At 39.7% G+C, this 18,194-nt stretch overlaps 1 protein-coding gene across 1 annotated transcript; it reads right to left on the reverse strand.

Moving 5' to 3' along the window:
- Nucleotides 1-4,659: 4,659 nt before the first annotated feature.
- Nucleotides 4,660-7,729, reverse strand: LOC131220410 (extensin). Its single transcript, XM_058215332.1, has 2 exons — nt 6,768-7,729; nt 4,660-4,835 (listed from the first exon to the last, which is right to left on the reverse strand). The coding sequence occupies exons 1-2, from the start codon at nt 7,708-7,710 to the stop codon at nt 4,804-4,806; spliced, it is 975 nt and encodes a 324-aa protein (XP_058071315.1). The 5' UTR covers nt 7,711-7,729; the 3' UTR covers nt 4,660-4,803.
- Nucleotides 7,730-18,194: the final 10,465 nt, after the last annotated feature.

The following is an 18,194-nucleotide window of genomic DNA, read 5'->3' on the forward strand; positions in this document are numbered from 1 at the left end:
GAATTTTCTTGATAGGATCAACAGACTATTTGATCCTATCAATGGACCTTCGAACCCATCGAAGGGCCTTTCAATCTTATCGATAGAGTCGTTAAATAGATGTTTTATAGATATTATAAATCGGTTTCTTATAAAAGAGCATTCGGTTCTTACACAAATAGGAGAATTTTGTGTTCAATAGAAAGCTAGTTTATTCCATATTAATATCCCATAGACTAAACCTATAATCCCATGAGTTTCAAGTCATCTTCATAATCTTTAACATTATAATAAAAATTCCAACTCTCATATGAGAAGATGAACTTAAACTCCATCATTTTCTAGAGATTAGAGCTAATTTTCTTAGCATATCATTTATTTAAATCCTCTAAAAGACCATTCTAGGCGAATCCCTTTAGGATTTCAACTACCCTATTAGCTGTAGGAGATTCTACCAAGCTCTCGTCACCTTGGTCACATCAATGGAGTATCGCATGCAAGATGTTTATTTTTAGAGCTGAAGCATTAGTAAAGCATCGACATTAATGATTGGGGGAGCAAAAGGAGAGCTGATTGAAGCACGAGAGAGCATCAAGCAACCCGATACGATACATCAATGAGATTAATTTGATAAGTATGTGTTAATTAGTGAGCACATACTCTCTATCCTTATGTATGATTGGCGGTAAGAGTTGGTAACCCAAACTCGATAAGTTCTTTTGTATTACACAGGCTTTTGTGAATGGTCGAATTCATTGAACACGGGTGTATATGTGTTAGCCTCCTTGAGAGCCTTTAGTGAGAATAAATGTAGGTCCTTAGACTGGGACTAAGGTCGTTGGTTAGCCGATAAAAACTAAATAAAGTTTGCAAAAGCCTCCAGCTACAATATACGCTTGATAGGTTCTTGTGTAGGACCGCGCTCCTTGTGTAAGGTTGTAAAGGTTAGAGGTGAACCTGATTTAAAACCTACGATATTGAATATTAGTACACTTTAGGAGAGGGTATGTCTACTAAGAGTAGAGTATATGAAAACTGAAACACTATATATGCTTGTGTTTGCAATTGTGAATTGTCTGTATTCTTATTCATGTTTATGGGATTGATTAATAGAACTATATGAATGCTTGATTTGAATTGTATGCTAGGCACTTAATTTGTAAGGCACACATAAGCTCATTATCAAATAGAAACTAGTCCCTTGAATGGCATATCTATTGTAGTCTATGTGATTGGACCCTCTATTGGCCTAGAAGCTTTAAAGTTAATTGCTTTAATTATTTTAAATTGGCATATTATTTTTAAGTAAGCAATTGTGTATTAATTGGTAAACATTTTATTTACACCCCCCCCCCCCCCCCCCCTATGACATAACCACAATTCCATAGCTCCGTCAAGCTTCGACACATAGTCGTGGTATTCTATTTTACATAAATTTAATTATGTTCTAAGAAATCATCCAACCATTCCATTTATCTATCTAAACATCCATTGATATTTCAGAATATCGACAACACGTAATATTTTGCCAATAAATTGTCAAAAACTAAAAAGGAAATGAAATATTTTGATCTCAATATTGCTTATGTTGCAATAACGATAATATTACGATATTATTGATATTATCATCGATAATTTAAACACTCCATACAAATATGCACCCAATAAAAAATTGAAATAGATTTTCTTTTAATAAAATAATTTTTTCAATATCGATACATAGGAAATATAATTGAAATATCGCCGAAATATTGGTGATACAAACAACATTTGGAATTTACATAGTAAAAATATTTAGCTTAGTTAAGATATTAGCCAAGCATGACTAACATCTTTAAAAAAAAAAAAAATAGAATCAAAGGATTAAGAAGAAATGATGATTCTAAGAAGCTCAACAACTCCTTAATCTTTCTCTTCTACTTTAATTCGTACTTATAATGGCTTAGAACACCCCTTTAAATAAAAAAAATTCAAACCGACTTCAATTTTCATACTTTATTATGCTTCGATTGCACTGATTGTAGCTTTTGGTCGCACCGAACATTACTTCGATCATACTGAATTAATTTTTCGGTTGCAAACCAGATTTTTTCAAAATAGACCTGAAGTATCTGTCTCCCTTAGGTCGCATTGAACTATTCTTTCGTGGCACCGAACCTATCTTCAGTCAGACCTATGTGTCGAGCCAAATTATCTCTGAAAATCACAGTTTGTTGTTGGATTGTTCTATGCATATTCGGTCAGACTGAACCAACCTCAAGTGGAACCGAACAGTTTGTTATTTCTGTTATTGACTTGTGTGATTTTTCAGTCATTCCTTCATCTTTTGTACTTGGTTTTCTTAGATCTTTGGCATGTGAATTCTTCATTAATATCTTCCAAATCTACAAATCCTCTCTTGATTAATCTTTTAATATTTAATCATCATTCTTTAACATGATTTCGTCTTTACTTCCCAAATTACTTTGAATGTACAAATTAAATGTTATTTAATCAATTAAGCACTTTTAATGCATGGAAACTAATACAATTGAGAGGATAAATATGCAATGTTTAGATATTATCAACTATGACAACTTCTCTTTTTTGGCACCTCTCTTACCCTATCGCCTCCTTTATAACCCTAACTGACACCCTTTCCTCTTCAACCTTGATGAAAATCCTTTATCGACCTGCTACCAATTTCTTCCTCACACATATTCACGTTACCCTGATCTTCGCTCCTCCTTCAGCTGACGGATCATAAACTACCACCTCACCAATGCACGAGCCAATCATCACAAATGCCTCCATGATATGTTACCGTTAGGGGTCATTTGGATGCCTATAAAATCCTTAAGTTATAAATGAATTATAGGTAATCTGATTACAGGGGCTGTTTGGATGCATGTATTTTCCTGTAAAGGCTTTATAGGTTGTAAACAGATTACCGTCTAAAACCTGGTAAAGGACATATTTCAGATTACAGGTAATGTCTTTACAGCTAAAAAGGCGTTATACGTGTTAGGACATAATGGTTAATATACACTAATAATATGTGGGGGCCACCATAATATGTATGGTACATCCAATATATCCATCACGTACTTCCCTTAATACTCTCCTATGGCCTTAAAAAAACAGCTCGTCCATTATCTAATGGACCACACGAGAGAAGGATGGGATGTCCACCATTAAAAACTTCTAGATTGCATTTGGGGCCCATTATGATGGGTAGAAGATATCTAATCCATTTAGTATGTGCATGCTTTAATGCTCTCTTAGGGCCCTTAAAAAAATCAAGTCACTCTTATGTGATTTGCAGATTTTGAAAGGTGATTTGTAGATTTTGAAAGATTTACCTCCCAAGCTCTATGGTATGAATACCTACTTTATTCATTGTAAACACTTTACAGGCTAGCCCAAACACACAATCCGTTACCTGTAAATAGATTACCACTTAAAAGCCAAACAAACTAACATGTAAACTTATTACACCTGAAACTCTTTTCAGGTGTAATGTGTTTACAACTAAGAAAATTACAGGCATCCAAACGACCCCTTTGTCATAAATAGGGGGAGGAATGAAAATCACTTAGAAAATCAACAAAAACTTCCAACATTGGACCTATTTGAAGATAAACCATCTATGTGATAGTTCAAGAATACCTTGCACCACTATATTTGTTTTACTTTGATTTTTTCTACTAAAAGCCTTGTAGGGCGTGTTTGGCATGGAGAATTACGTGATGTTGAATTGCATTTGGTGGAATATGAATTTCATTCACCATTTGAAATTAATATATAAGAAGGATTGAATTAATTCAAGTATTTGATATTTTAATCCCAGATATAATAAGATTTCTAATGAATTTCAAAATCCATTACATCAATAGGCCCCATATCGATGCATATGTTTTATCCACGCTGTTCATTCATATGCGCCCTTAACACGTGACACTTAAGTTGCATAGGCATATAGGCCACCGACATTAGTTTTGAAATTTGGTCCGTTGATCACAATTCCAACATCCACCAAATGTTAGTTTTCTGTATTGCAATGTTGTTCCTAAAATGTGAGATTGGATGGTCAAAATATCATGATATTTCTATACATATATTCATTGTATAATAATAGTGTTAACTCTGTGCATCTTTCCAAACCGCCTATAGTCCAGGTGAGTCAAGGTACAAATCCACCCTCCTTCCAAAGATATATACTGGTGTGATGGACCCGGCTTATGACCTTCTTGGCATTTACCATACATATTTCTTCATAATCAATTTTACATAATCAAATTTTAATAAATAGTTCTAGAGAATTGCTCATTGAGAATCAATTTTTCTTTTGCTAGAACCAATGCCATATGCCCCAAGAGTATAATTATTTTAAAAATAATACTAATAATAATAATAATATGGAAATTTCTGGCCACGAGAACTTGCTTTATGTATAGGAGAGATTGATAATTTACATTCCCTCATGGTCATGTTGACTTTATTAAAAGAAAAAGAAAAAGAAAAAAAAAAAAACTCATGGCAATATGTTACCTTATTCAAATTTAAATTAAAAAAAAAAAAAAAAGAAAGAAATTGCATTGCATATTACGTATCTACCTAAGAGATTTTTGTGCACCAGAATAAATCTCTATGACCAATGACTCCCTAAAACCCTGTAAGACCAAAAAAAAAAAAAAAAATTAACGGCTAAAAAGTGCCCACCACGCAAGGTTGCATAAACATAAAACTCATGGTGGAAATAAGTACATCCACCCTAAAAAAATGAGAGTTTCAATACTCGTGCGGGCGCAAAATAGTCCATTGGTCCACTTTCGCTTTCTGTACTTAGCTCAGCATGAAATGACACCCATCAAAACCTGTTACAAGGACAATGATACATGGAGTGAGAAAGAGGAACATGGGAATGAATATTTTTGGTGTGTCCATCAATCCCGGTGGGGCACACCTGATGAATGGCTTGGATGATATATAAATAAGATGGTGGACCCAAATTCCATCTGGAAGTTTCTATGGTAGCCGTCCAACTTTCTAATTCCCTCATTATTTTATTTTGGTGTGGCCCACCTACGTGATGGGTTGGGCTGAATTTTTGTACCCAAGCCAAACATTAGGGGACACATCTAATGGTCGGGTTGGATGGTATTAAAACAATATGGTGGGCCCACAGCTCTAATGGAATACGGATATATGACAAACTGCTCTGCACGGCATACAAGAGGGGGGACCATGCCTCCAAAAGAATATCTTCGAAAAAGCAGCTTAGGTTGGAGCAACCTTAAGCCTTTGATTTGGGGAGTGGATTGCCTAAGAATCTAGCCCAAGCTCTGTGGGCCCACCGGGATGTATTTGTTTTATCAACACCGTTCATTCGTTTTCCAGCTCATTTTAGGGCATGAACCCAAAAATAAGAAGATCCAAAGCTCAAGTGGACCACACCACAGGAAAGAGTAGGGATTGAAAAGCATGGAGGACACATAAGTTCTGGGTCAAGGTGATATTTGTGTTTTCCCTTCATCCAGGTCTGTATGACCTTATGAACAGCTTGGATGACAAATAAACATCACGGTGGACCCTAGGAAGGTTTCAACGGTTGGCATCATTATCCCCACTGTTTCCTGTGCTGTGGTCCACTTGAACTTTGGATCTTCCCCTTTTTTTGGCTGATGCCCTAAAATGAGATGGAAAAACGGATGGATTGCGTGGATAAAACACATACATCACGATGGGCCCCACAGCCCGGTCTACGTCCTGTTCCATGGATATTCATGGAGACAGGTGATGCTGCGTGGCTGCCTTAAGTATCTTTCCACCATCTGAACTTGGCCTACGAACTAACTCTCAAGGAGACTAACCAGTCCATATTCAGAGGAGCCGAGTTCACTCACCCGGATCAACACTACCAGGCCCAGGCTCTAGCCCGGCATGCTGCCTACCACAGCTAGGGGTGCACACGGTTTGGTTTGGTCCAGTTCTGGGGTGAAACCGGAACTGAACCGTTCCCAACAGTTCTAGGAAATTTGGAACCGGAATCGGACCGTTGGCACCCTAGAACCGAACCGGAACTGAACCGTTAAAACCGGTTCGGTTCCAGATCGGTTCCACGGTTCTGGGCTTTTTATAATCCAGCCCAATTGCAAGCCCATGTCCATCCATGTTGTGGTCCATTTGATGAATGGTTTAGATATTATATAAGTTGTGCAAAAATACATTTGTGAAAATAATTGTTCTAGAGAAAATAATTATAAGGTGTACAAAAATACATCGGTTCGGTTCTACGGTTCGGTTTTACAGATCGGATCCACGGTTTGGTTCTACGGATCGGTTCACGGTTCGGTTCGGTTCTACATACCCCCAAACCGAGAACCAAACCGATGTCACTGATTCTTTGATTTTTGGAACCAAAACCGGAACCGATGCACTCTAGAACCGGACCAAACCAGGCCGTTTGGTCGGTTCTAGTCCGGTTCCACGGTTCTACCGGTTAAATGTGAGCCCCTAACCACAGCAGGCCTGACCCATGCCCAAAAATAGGTTGGGCCCACATCCAATCCGGCCTTGCCCAAGATTACTCAAATGCCTATTTCCAAATGTGAAACGTTTGTAATCCATCTATTGGCCCATGGGTTGGGCTTCAGCCTTGCATGGATGGCTCAATTAATTTTCAAGCCGAGCGTACAACCACTAAAATAACGGTCCAGACCACATCCAAGTGGGCCACATGAATAGGTTCAGATCAAGGAAGAGCACTCAAAGAAATACTCTTTAGTGATTATGGTTCATGATCTTACTTGGGTCTTTGGTGACCAATATGGCCGTCCCTCCGAAGTCGCATGTCCCTCCGCCCGCTTTCGTCCTTTGCCAGTAGCTATTGAAAGCGTACGATGCATGCGCATACAATGTATCAGGCTCGTAGCATGGCCCATTAGGTAGGATTGACGCACAGTCCGCCCCGGACCCACAAGCATAGTTCATAGCTTCTTGCATGATCGGTTCCGGCACTGAAGGCTTCGCAACGCACCACAACGTAAGCCCTCCCGTGCCCGTATGTGGTGGCGGCGGTGGCACAAATGGAGGTGGAAACACAATCGGTGGCAGAAAGGTTGGTGGGGTCGGGACGAATTCAGGTGGGCTGGGGCCAAACTCAGGAGGCCCAGGAACAAACCCGGGTGGATTCGGGACATAAATTGTAGGCGGGCTTGGAACGTACTCGGGTGGATTTGGTACATAAGTAGGTGGGTTGGGCCCATATTCAGGTGGGCTTGGGTAATATCCAGGTGGGCCAGGAGGATATGATGGTGGGCTAGGATTTACAATTGGAGGTGGGCTTTCAAAGGGGTTTGTGGGAGTGGTGGGTGAGGGTGGGAGTAGAGGTGTTGGATTTATTACAGGACTTGGTACTGTTGTAGGAGGAGTTAGTGGTGTAAAAGGAGGATATACACAGTAAGGTGGTGCATCTAGAGGTAAGGAGGTAGGTGAGAGTGGGCCCATGGTTTCATCAAAAGGTGGAAATGAATTAGGAGACTCAGCTAATGAGTTGGGGTCGATGGACTCAGCTAATAAGTTGGGGTTGATGATGAAGTGTTTCAACGGTTTTAGATTCTTTGAGATTTTGATGGTTGAAGTCCTTTGGTGTGTGGGACTCTGGTGAAGTTGGAAAGCCTTGAAATGCCTTGAACTTCTTGCATCTATTCCATAAGAGAACATACATTCAGTGTTCAAATTTTGGGGCATGCATCATCATGTATGTGCAGCATTTCTACTGTGAACAGTGTTATTTTTCGGAAACTATGTGGAGCCCACAGAGATTTGAATCTGATTAATTATTTGGATCATGCCATAAACTGAGCTGTCAAAATGGATGAACGGTGTGGATGAAAGGAACATACATCAAGGTGGGCCCCACAGGGATCCGATCCACCCAAACGGCACTCATGAGTACTAAACTTGCCTCTCCCGAGCTAGGCATAGGCAAGGACTTGAGGGGCCATCGTGATTGATGAGTTTTATCCACACAGTCCATCCATTTTTCCATATCATTTTAGGGTATAACCTCAAAAACCAAGAAGACGTAAGGCTCAAGTGGTCCACACGGTGGGGATTGAATGCCCACCATTAAAAACCTCTTGGGAGCGGCAGAAGTTTTAGTTCAAGCTAATATTTATATTTTCTCTTCATTTACATCCATGTGACCTTATCAACAGGTTGGACAGCAAATAAACATCACTTTGGGCTTAGAAAGGTTTCAATGGTGGGTGTCTTACCACCACTGCTTACTTCGGTGTGGTCCCTTTGAGCCTTGAATCTATCTTATTTTTGGCCTAATACCCTAAAAATGATATGGAAAAATGGATGGACAGTTTGGATAAAACCATATATCATGGTGGGCCCCTCAGAGTCCTTGCCTATACCAATCTGGACAAACCTCCAAGGCAAATTTAGGCTCGCATCTACAGCCTGGATCTTCCTCAAAAGAAGGTAAGCAGGGAAGGTTAGTAACACCTTAGTGGGTGCTACCCTTACCGTGGGCCTCACCCTGATGATCTGTTAAATATCCACACCGTCCATCCGTTTCTCTATCCTATTTTAGATGGTATCCCAAAAATTATGCAAATATAAATCTCAGGTGGACCCACACCACAGGAAAGACTGGTGATTGAGTGCCTCACCATTAAAAAATCAAAAGGGCCTATCCTAAGGTTTTTCGTAATTTTTATTTACAATCCAACCTGTTTTTAATGTCAATAAGATATTTATGGAGGTACAATACAAAGATCAGCTTGATCTAAAACTTTTGTGGCCCAGAAAATTTTTTTATTGTCATTCCTCACTGTTTCTATTGTATGGTCCGTCTGAGATTTAGATCTTCTCAAGGTTTGGGATCTAGTTCTAAAATGAGATGAAAAAACAGATAGACGGCGTGGATATGAAAAAAATAGATCAATGTGAGACCCACAGCGTTAGGGTAACACCCACTAAGGTGTTACCCGACTAACAGCTAATCCTTTACCTTACTTTCCGGGCTGGGCTTGGACAGACGTCATCCCGGCCCTTTAACACCCTTGCCAAGAACCATTACCAGGGGTTTTGATTCTTGAATCTTCTGACAAAGTGGGGGTCCCACCTCATAAGTCTCACAGTTACAACTCACGGTTTGGTTCTGACCATCATTCGGCACATGTGTAATCGATCTGGGCCATTCATTTAAGTAGTGCAGACTTTGAACATGTCTTTAACCCAAAAAAAAAAAAGTTACTGTTGGTCCACTGATCAAGCAGATTGAACTTAGATGAGAAAAATGGACAGCTAGAGAAAAATCTAACGGCACAAATTCAATCTACATGTGTGGCTAACTCCATGAGTGTTCTCTGCTGACTTTTTCTATATCACATGTTCAAAGTATTCACTATCTAATGAATGACCCAGATGAATCATTCGTGCCATCCGACGGTGGACCAGGCCCCACGTGGTAGCTGTGATCAGTGGCCACGCATTCTGTCATAACCTCAAAAAATGATTGTTAACTGCATCAATTAAGTTGCGTAATGCAAATTAAAATTACAAAAATGATGAAAATTTCATTAATGCAGGTATTCATACATTTGGAAACATTTCATGTATTGTATTTGGAATGTGGATCGCTCAGTCATTGATCTGTACCATCCATTTGGTGCATCCAATTACTCATGGCCCACCACGAAAAAATCATACTGATTGAATGATTGTAACCATTCAATTGGTGGTTTGCAAAATTAACGTTCTTGGACAGCTATTAAAATGATCAAAACAGCACGAGTAGGACTGTACATTCTGTAGCATATCAGTACAATGAAAACTGTAGGCCCCACCATGAAGATCACTTGAAAAAGAAATCAGACCTTTCCACTCATCATGTTTGCTAAATGAACGGTCCAGATCGATAATGGAACTGCTCCATATCGAATTCATGAAAATAGAACACTAGTATAGTGCAATTGATGTATAGAGAATGAAATAAATACTGCACCCATATTTGACGAGCACACACGTCACGTGAGATTGGATACCAACATCTTCCACCTTACATTACTGGTGGGACGGGAAATCCCCCGCACATCGAAATTCTGATAAGTGGGTTCCAAAATCTGGATCTGGATTCCCATCCACGATCAATGGACAGTAACGCAACCTTTGATAGGGACACTGATGAAGAAGAAAAGAAAACCTTTGATACTCTGGAAGAGTGAGATGGTTGATAGACATGCATTAAGAGATGACACAAGTGGCATACATTTTACTTAAATTAAACCACCCAAATGGTGAGCCCCACTTTAGATGGATTATAAACCAGAAGCTACAATAGTGGACACATCATGGACGGTTAAGATGAAAAGTAACCAAAGAACCGAATTCAGCTTACAGTGAATCGTGCAATTTGGACAGTTTGAACTTGAGTTAATATGGGCTACTACGTGTACAATTTCTGAGTGCCTGCGTATCAACCCTCACACTCTACCAGAGTATTTAAAAACGAAATACAGACTTACCACAATGAACGAGGAAGGCAGCTACAGTAAAGAAATAAAGGGCTACAACCCAAAGCTTCATGATGCAATCTTTTCTTAGCAGAATGTAATGAACTTGCTTTTGAATGGATATAATCCCCACAAAAGGCTTCTCTCTATGCAGTTGAAGAGGATGGACGGTCTCAAAACCAGAGGCTAGAAGTTGGGGTTGATATAGGTAGATTGAGTAGAATGAGAGTGGGCCCAAAAGAGAAAAGGGAGCTAAAGAGACCGGCAGTAAAGTGAGAGTATCAAGGGTGGTTTTACTTTACACATGATTCCTTTTCATTTTATGTGCTTTGTTTACAATGAAATAGGTTTATAAAGATGGGAGATTGTGTAAAATACAGATATGTTTTGGTTCGATTGTGTTGTATTTTGTTTTTTTTAGGGTTTTTTTGTTGTGGCATATGTGCTTGCTTGGTGTGGGAGAAAAATAAAAGGTGGGGGTGTTTTCCCTTTTGTTTTGCTTGTATTCTACTCAAGGAAGGCTCTCCTGTGTGTCTCACCTAAATCTTGTCTTGTCTGCTATACACAGCTCTCTCTCTCTCTCTCTCTCTCTCTCTCTCTCTCTCTCTCTCTCTCTAAAATGTCTAGTCTTATTCAGATGTGACTCACTTAGTCTTCTCCAAACACCTCTCTCTCTCTCTAAAATTTCTAGTCTTATTCAGATGTGGCTCACTTAACTCTCTCTCTCTCTCTCTCTCTCTCTCTCTCTCTCTCTCTCTCTCTCTCTCTCTCTCTCTCTCTCTCTCTCTCCATTTAGATGTTGCTGCTTGGGAAGGATTACAAGGGCTGCCTCATGAGATTACTTCATCTCCATGATGTAAGATAACTTTGGTTATTGTTTGATCAGTGGGCCATCGTTTTAGCTGTATGGCTGGATGATTGGATCACTTTATCTTTGTATATGGGGATTTAATATCATGGCTCTGTCATGGCTTATTGTCTCTCTCATCCCCGACGCCCACGTGCCATTGATATATTTAGTCATGGATTGGCTGGAGCCTTAAAACCAATTTGCCCATCTTTCTTTCTTAGCAATCTGGTCTGTTTCTTTCAAGTGGACGGTTAAATATGTGAGCTTATCTGATGCTTGATCCCAAAAAAAAAAAGAAAAAAAAAAAAGAACATTTTGTGTTATAGTGTAATTAAATTGTGGGGCCATCTTTAACTAACCCAGAATGTCAACTGGTGGGTTTCATAATGGATGGCTCATGGTCCAAAACTCTCTTGTTGATCAGTGTCCTGTAAATTGTAATTATCCAACAGTTTTACAAGAATCAAGAAAATGGCCACAGATACAGTTTATGGATATATGAGCCATGACCCATTTGGGGTGGGACCCATCTTTCAAATTTTGAGAGTTATCGTACATTTTCCTATAATTCAATTGATGTTATTTGCTCCCCAAAAAATAATGATTAAAAGAATTCTCAAAAATAAAATAAAACAAACCTTTTTTCTAGCAAACTACAATTTCTTTTGGGAGCCTAAACAGCCCACCATGATCGCTAATGCCCACTGAGTAGGAGAGGTGGCAATTGGACTGAATGGACTAGAATCCTCTACCACACCTATTTTACACAATGCACCCAAGATCTGTATGCCCACCATTTTGTCCATGTGATGGCGCTCCTCAATGCCAGGCCTTTGAGGAAAAAAATATAGCGAGATAGACAACTAAAGTGAACCACACCCCAATGAAAAATGGTATAGGATGCCAAACATAGGTTTGTCTTTCATCAATTGTAGCTCATAAGGTTAAAGGATATACAAAAGCTAACTTGCTTAAAATTCAGGTAGGCTATGTTACATGAGCTTTTAGAAGTTTTATCATATAGGTTTACATAGCTCTCATTTAGGCTCACATGGGGGTATTTGGCGCATGAAATTAGATGGTATTAATTGGGATGAAATTGCTTTTTGGCAACAAATGCACTCGTAGCTGGATTGTCCGTTAATGCCTTGGGAATGAGCCTATTTACTTTGGTGTTTGGATCATGTAGGATGTATGGCTTAAATACATGTTTTGATTCACAGGTAGTATTTGGTTGTACATAGAAAACAACTATCAATCTCAAAACCGTGTTTGCAAACCATAGAGAGAAGGGTTGGGACTCACCTTGATGTTTTTGAGTAATCCACCCCGTCCATCCGTTTTGTGAGATCATTTTAGGATATGCTACCAAAAGTCAAGCAGATCCATAATTCAAGTAAGCTATACAAGAGGAAAGAGTGGGGAAAGAATTTTCTACCATTGAAACCTTCCCTATCCATTATGGATTTGCTTGACTTTTGGTGGCATATCGTGAAATGATCTCACAAAACGGATGGACAGGGTAGATCTTTCCGAGCTAGGCAATACGAGAGGTGAGAACCCACTCTTTCCTCACCTAATGATTGAATTGAATTTCACATGGACAAAATAGTGGGCCAAAGAGCTTGGGCATGCACTCTAATAGGATGATCATCACTAGAGATGGGAATGCACCAAGTAGCCCACCTGCCCAGCATGTCCGACCTTGGACTCATGGCTGTGGGATGGGCTTGAACCAACCATATATGACCCAATCGATTTTTAAATGGTTATTTTAGCCAGATTCACCTTGACTTTATATGTACATGTGTTCTATCTCATAAAATCCCATCACCATTATCGGTTAGGCAATACATGCATCTTGCATGTAAACTAAAGGTTTTATTTTTTTAAAATGTCAATTTCTTTTTTTCATGTACAACCTACTTCATCAACCTATTGATTAGGAAAACTTAGGGGAGAAATAGTAATTTTTATTAATTTTCCGGCTCCACCACCTTGGGTCGATCTTGGGTCTCATGGTAGCCGGGATGGGCCCACCTGAACTAGGCCCATTTCTCCCTTGATGATTAACAGCATGTAAAATGGACGGTTGGAGTGAAATAGTCTCATAATTAAATGGGTGGTCAGAGAGAAATAGTCTCATAACCCATTTTTCCGGGCCTTAATCAGACTCCTGCCATCATTTAATGGAGGAGGTTTCGGAATCATGTGATATTACAATGGGCCTGTTTTACAAAACGGTATTGGGCCCATGAAGCAACTTCCATAGCAATGATAAGGTATATGAGAAGAAATCTCTCCACTTCTGATTATGACTTGAAAGTTCCTGCTTGGTGCAATGCGATTGATAGTGGAATTTACGTCTGTAGTAACATACCCACAAAGGTGCTGGATGCATAACATCCGAGCCACACATCAAGTGGTCCTCACTTTACACATATGTTGGCCAAAATCTTAGAGTATCGGTCAATTCATCAGCTAAGCCACTGTATTTTCTTTAGCCGTGGAAATTTCTATGGCCGTTCATGTTTCTGCCCACCTGATGAGGTGACTGGCTTGAATCCTGATTAAATCCCCTTGTACCGTACAACCTTTTTATATTTCAAAAAAAAAAAAAAAAAACCAACTTGTAAAATGGATTGCAAGCCACCATCAGTATGGAACAGATTCTCATTTTGTTTACTTGGGCGTTTGTAATGCATATGATAGTGGTGAAGTCTGTTAAAATTCACCAGTTACAATCTGTCCATGTGCTTATCCATCTGGACCATTCAATGGATAGGATGCTTCCTCGATTGGCTGTAGTGGAAAAATCTCACCAACCGATAATCTTAACCAGCCCATCACTTGCCTTCATCAAAATTTCTGTAAATCTGGTAACTAAGATTACTGTATTGAATGTGATTATCGGGTTCTACCCAATTCAAGAGGTTGGACAAGGAATGAACGGTCCCGATTAGTGACCACATTCACAGATTTTGGGTAGTAGAGGTGGGCAACACCGTACACTTGGCAGTTTAATGATAATCTCTCAAAGGGTGGGTGGATGCATATCAAATGTGGACCACCTAATGTACAGGCCATCACTTGAATATATTATAGTCGAATAATTAGCTTAGTTGGATAATCCTAGCCATTTGATCATTGCCTAACTTTCGGACGTTGAATAAAGGTCCATAAATTAACAGTTCAATATAAACCGTTAATACTTTGTGCTTCACTGTAGATAGTCTATCACCATTATCCCCACTTGGTGATCCTAACCGTTCAATTAGTGGCAATGAAATAAATAACCATAATAGAAAATAAAGCAAGTGTTCAAGTTTAACTAAAAAAGAAAAGGCCAAATATTCAACGGTTGGAATTTTCCAATCTTGTTGTATTTTGGTTCATATGCCATCTACGGTGAGGCAATCATATCAATCATCTAAACCATTAAACTACGGCCCTACTTGTACATAAGGAAGCCCAAGTGGGAAGCGGATTGGATGGTGACTCCAACACCACCCGCTGTGGGCCCACTGTGATGTACGTGTTTTATATCCACACCGTTCATTTTAGGTATGACCCAAACAATCAAACAGATCCAAAGTTAAAGTGGACCACACCACAGGAAACAATGGGGCAGTGACACCGACTGTTGAAACCTTCTCAAATCCTACCGTAATGTTTATTTGTCATTAATCTACTAATAAAATCACACAAATCTGAATAAAGGGAAAACACAAATACTAGATTGACCAAAACTTTTGCCGTCCTCGAGAAGTTTTAATGGGAGCATTCAATCACGACAGTGTCCTATGTGGTGTTGTCGACTTGAACTTCGGATCTGCTTCATTTTGAGGCCCATGTTGTAAAATAAGCTGGAAAATTGGATGTACGGTTTGGATATATATAACATATATATCAAAATGGGCACCAGGAATTAGCTGAGGACCCGCGTTTCCTGGGAAAGCCTTTTGCAGGAAGTTCCTGTGCTGTAAACTTAGGTGGGACCCACTCTGATGTTAATCAGGAGTCCTCTCCGTCCATCTGTTTTGTGAGCTCATTTTAGGAGAATAAACAAACATTGAGCAGGATCCAAGATTCAAGTGTGTTGTACTAAAGGAAAAGGTGGTTAGGGAAATTCCTATGGTTGAAACCTCCCTAGGTTCAAAAGTGATGTTTACATGCCATTGATACCGTTAATAACATCATTCATATGAGGATGAACTGAAAACACAAATATTAGCATAATTCAAAACCTCTGTTGGCCTACGAATATTTCAACTGTGGACGTTCAATTATCATGTTTTCAAAGTATTGGATACGGTTCATTTTTTGGCCTCGTATCCTAAAATGAGCTTGCAAAATGGATGGACAGAGCAAATATTTGACAAACATCACGCTGAGCACTGCCTAAGTTTATAGCGCAGGAACTTCCTGCGAAAGGCTTTTGTAGGAAATCCATGTCCATTAGCTGAGTGGTGTTTAGAGGTGTACATGAGTCAAACTGAGTCAAACTTGGCATAGCTCGACTCGGCTCGGCCACTTGCTAACCCCAGCTCGAACTTGGCTTGGCTCGGTTGTCGAGCCTAACTGGCCAACTCGGCTCAATTTGGTTAGTAGCTCGGGCCAGTTCGAGCCAAGATCGAACTAAGTTTACCTGTGTAGCATTTTCACAAACACATGAGCTTCACCTTCAAAATCTCACTGCATGTAAAGCACAAGTAGTGGTTTTACAAGCATTTCATCAAACACCTTGTAAGGAACGTAAAAATCAAGAATACACACACACACACACACTTACCTTTCATGCCACCTATCATACTTCGTTGAGTCATTTCATCAAACACTTGGTGAGCAACAGCAATATCAAAATAACTGAGTCATCGAATTGGTCCGATCCAAGTTCGATTCGAGTTGGGTTTGATCTGAGTTGAGTCGGGCAACTTCGAACTTGGATCGAAATTTTTTTGAGCTCAAAAAACCAGCTCGATTCGGCTCAAACTCAGTTTCGAACCGAGTCAAATAGTAGCTTTTTCGAGTCTAGTTAAGTCGAGCGAGCTAACCGAGCTCACTCTCTCGTGTACGGTCCTACTGATGTTAGGGTCCCTTCCAATCCGCTTATGCGGATGTATAGTTAATTAAGGAGCTTTGCTAGCCAACTCGTGTGTACAATTCAGCTAATGACACAACACTACATACCTGAGCGTGCAATATCCAAGCCATCCATCAAAATCTACTACGATTTAGATTTCGTATAACAAGAATCATTTGGTCCACTAGTCAAGTGGGCCAAAATTAACTAAACAAATGTACGGTTCTAAAAAACTCAGCCCATCTTTTCTAACCTATAAAGTTATTATTAATATCATGGCGCACCAACTGAATGGATCATATTTATCTTTGGGTAGTAAAATCTACATAGTGAGGTCCACGTGATGGCTGGCTCAGATGTTTATGCAACGCTGGCATATGCAGTCGGATGTGAATTAGCTGACTTGTACACGCGTATGGGCCCGCAGAGTTTCAGCCGACATAGGTGGATACCACCCTAACTGTGGGCCTGCCTTTATCTATATTACTTAAATCCAAGCGATCCATCCGTTTTGAAACCTCATTTTAGGTTATGATGCAAAAAATGAAGTAGATCCAAATCTTAGGTAGACCACACTGCAGAAATAGTAGTGATAAAATACTCCCATTAAAAACTTCTTTGCGGGCACCGGAATGTTTATTTACGATCCAACCTGACAAAGACCTGGATGATCCAAAACTTTTGTGGCCCACAACAAGTTTTCAATGGTCAATCACCACTGTTTCCTGTGGTGTGGTCCACCTGAGATTTTAATCTGCACTGTGAAAACTGATGGAACGAGTGTATTTAAGTTACATTGCATCAAGGCGGGGCCCACATTCAGGGATCCACCCAATTCGCGCTGGCAGGCGAGTTGCTCGAAGGTAACAAGACATGGCTGCTACCACGGAGCCAGCTATGTGGGTGAGACCCTGACCTTTGGGACCCGCTCCATGTATACATTTTGTATCCACGCCCCTCATCTGTTTTTCCAGCTTATTTTAGCCCACAGTCCCGAAACGGGAAGTAGATACAAATTTCAGGTGGAACACACCACAGGAAACAGTATTTATTGACCATTAAAGACCTTTAGTAGGCAACGAAGTTTTGGATCAATTTGATATTGATTTTTTTACTTTCATCATGTCTATGTGACCCTATCAACAGGTTGGATGGTCAATAGACACCACGGTGGATGCTAGGAAGTTTTTAATGGTAGGCATTTAATGGCCATTGTTTCCTGTGATGCGGTCCAACTGAAACTTTCACGTGCTTCACTTTTTACCACAACATAAAACAAGCTGGAGTGGATATATAATGAATATATGAAGTTGGGTCCTATTTTCAGGTCTCACCCACATTATTGATTCCCAGGTAACAGTCAAAGAATTTGGATCCTCTACTTGCTACAATAACAGATTTCTTGTTTTCTGTTTTGTAATTGGTCCACACTATCACAGACATTGCCAGAACTGCTGCGTTAAACGCATTCTGTGATGATGTGGCCCAATCACATAGCAACAAACATAAATTAAAAAATATCTAGGATAAGCAAAAGATCCAAACGCGAGCCAACTTGGCCTTTTTTCCCCCACATCACTCTGTAATGCATTCTGTGATGATGTGGCCCAATCACATAGCAACAAACATAAATTAAAAAATATCTAGGATAAGCAAAAGATCCAAACGCGAGCCAACTTGGCCTTTTTTCCCCCACATCACTCTGTATTGTATCATCCAACATAAAAATTACACTGATTGACGCCCATGACTTTGTAAAGAATGGTGATAA

This window comes from Magnolia sinica, chromosome 12 (genome assembly GCF_029962835.1).
Source record: "Magnolia sinica isolate HGM2019 chromosome 12, MsV1, whole genome shotgun sequence".
Classification (NCBI taxonomy): domain Eukaryota; kingdom Viridiplantae; phylum Streptophyta; class Magnoliopsida; order Magnoliales; family Magnoliaceae; genus Magnolia; species Magnolia sinica.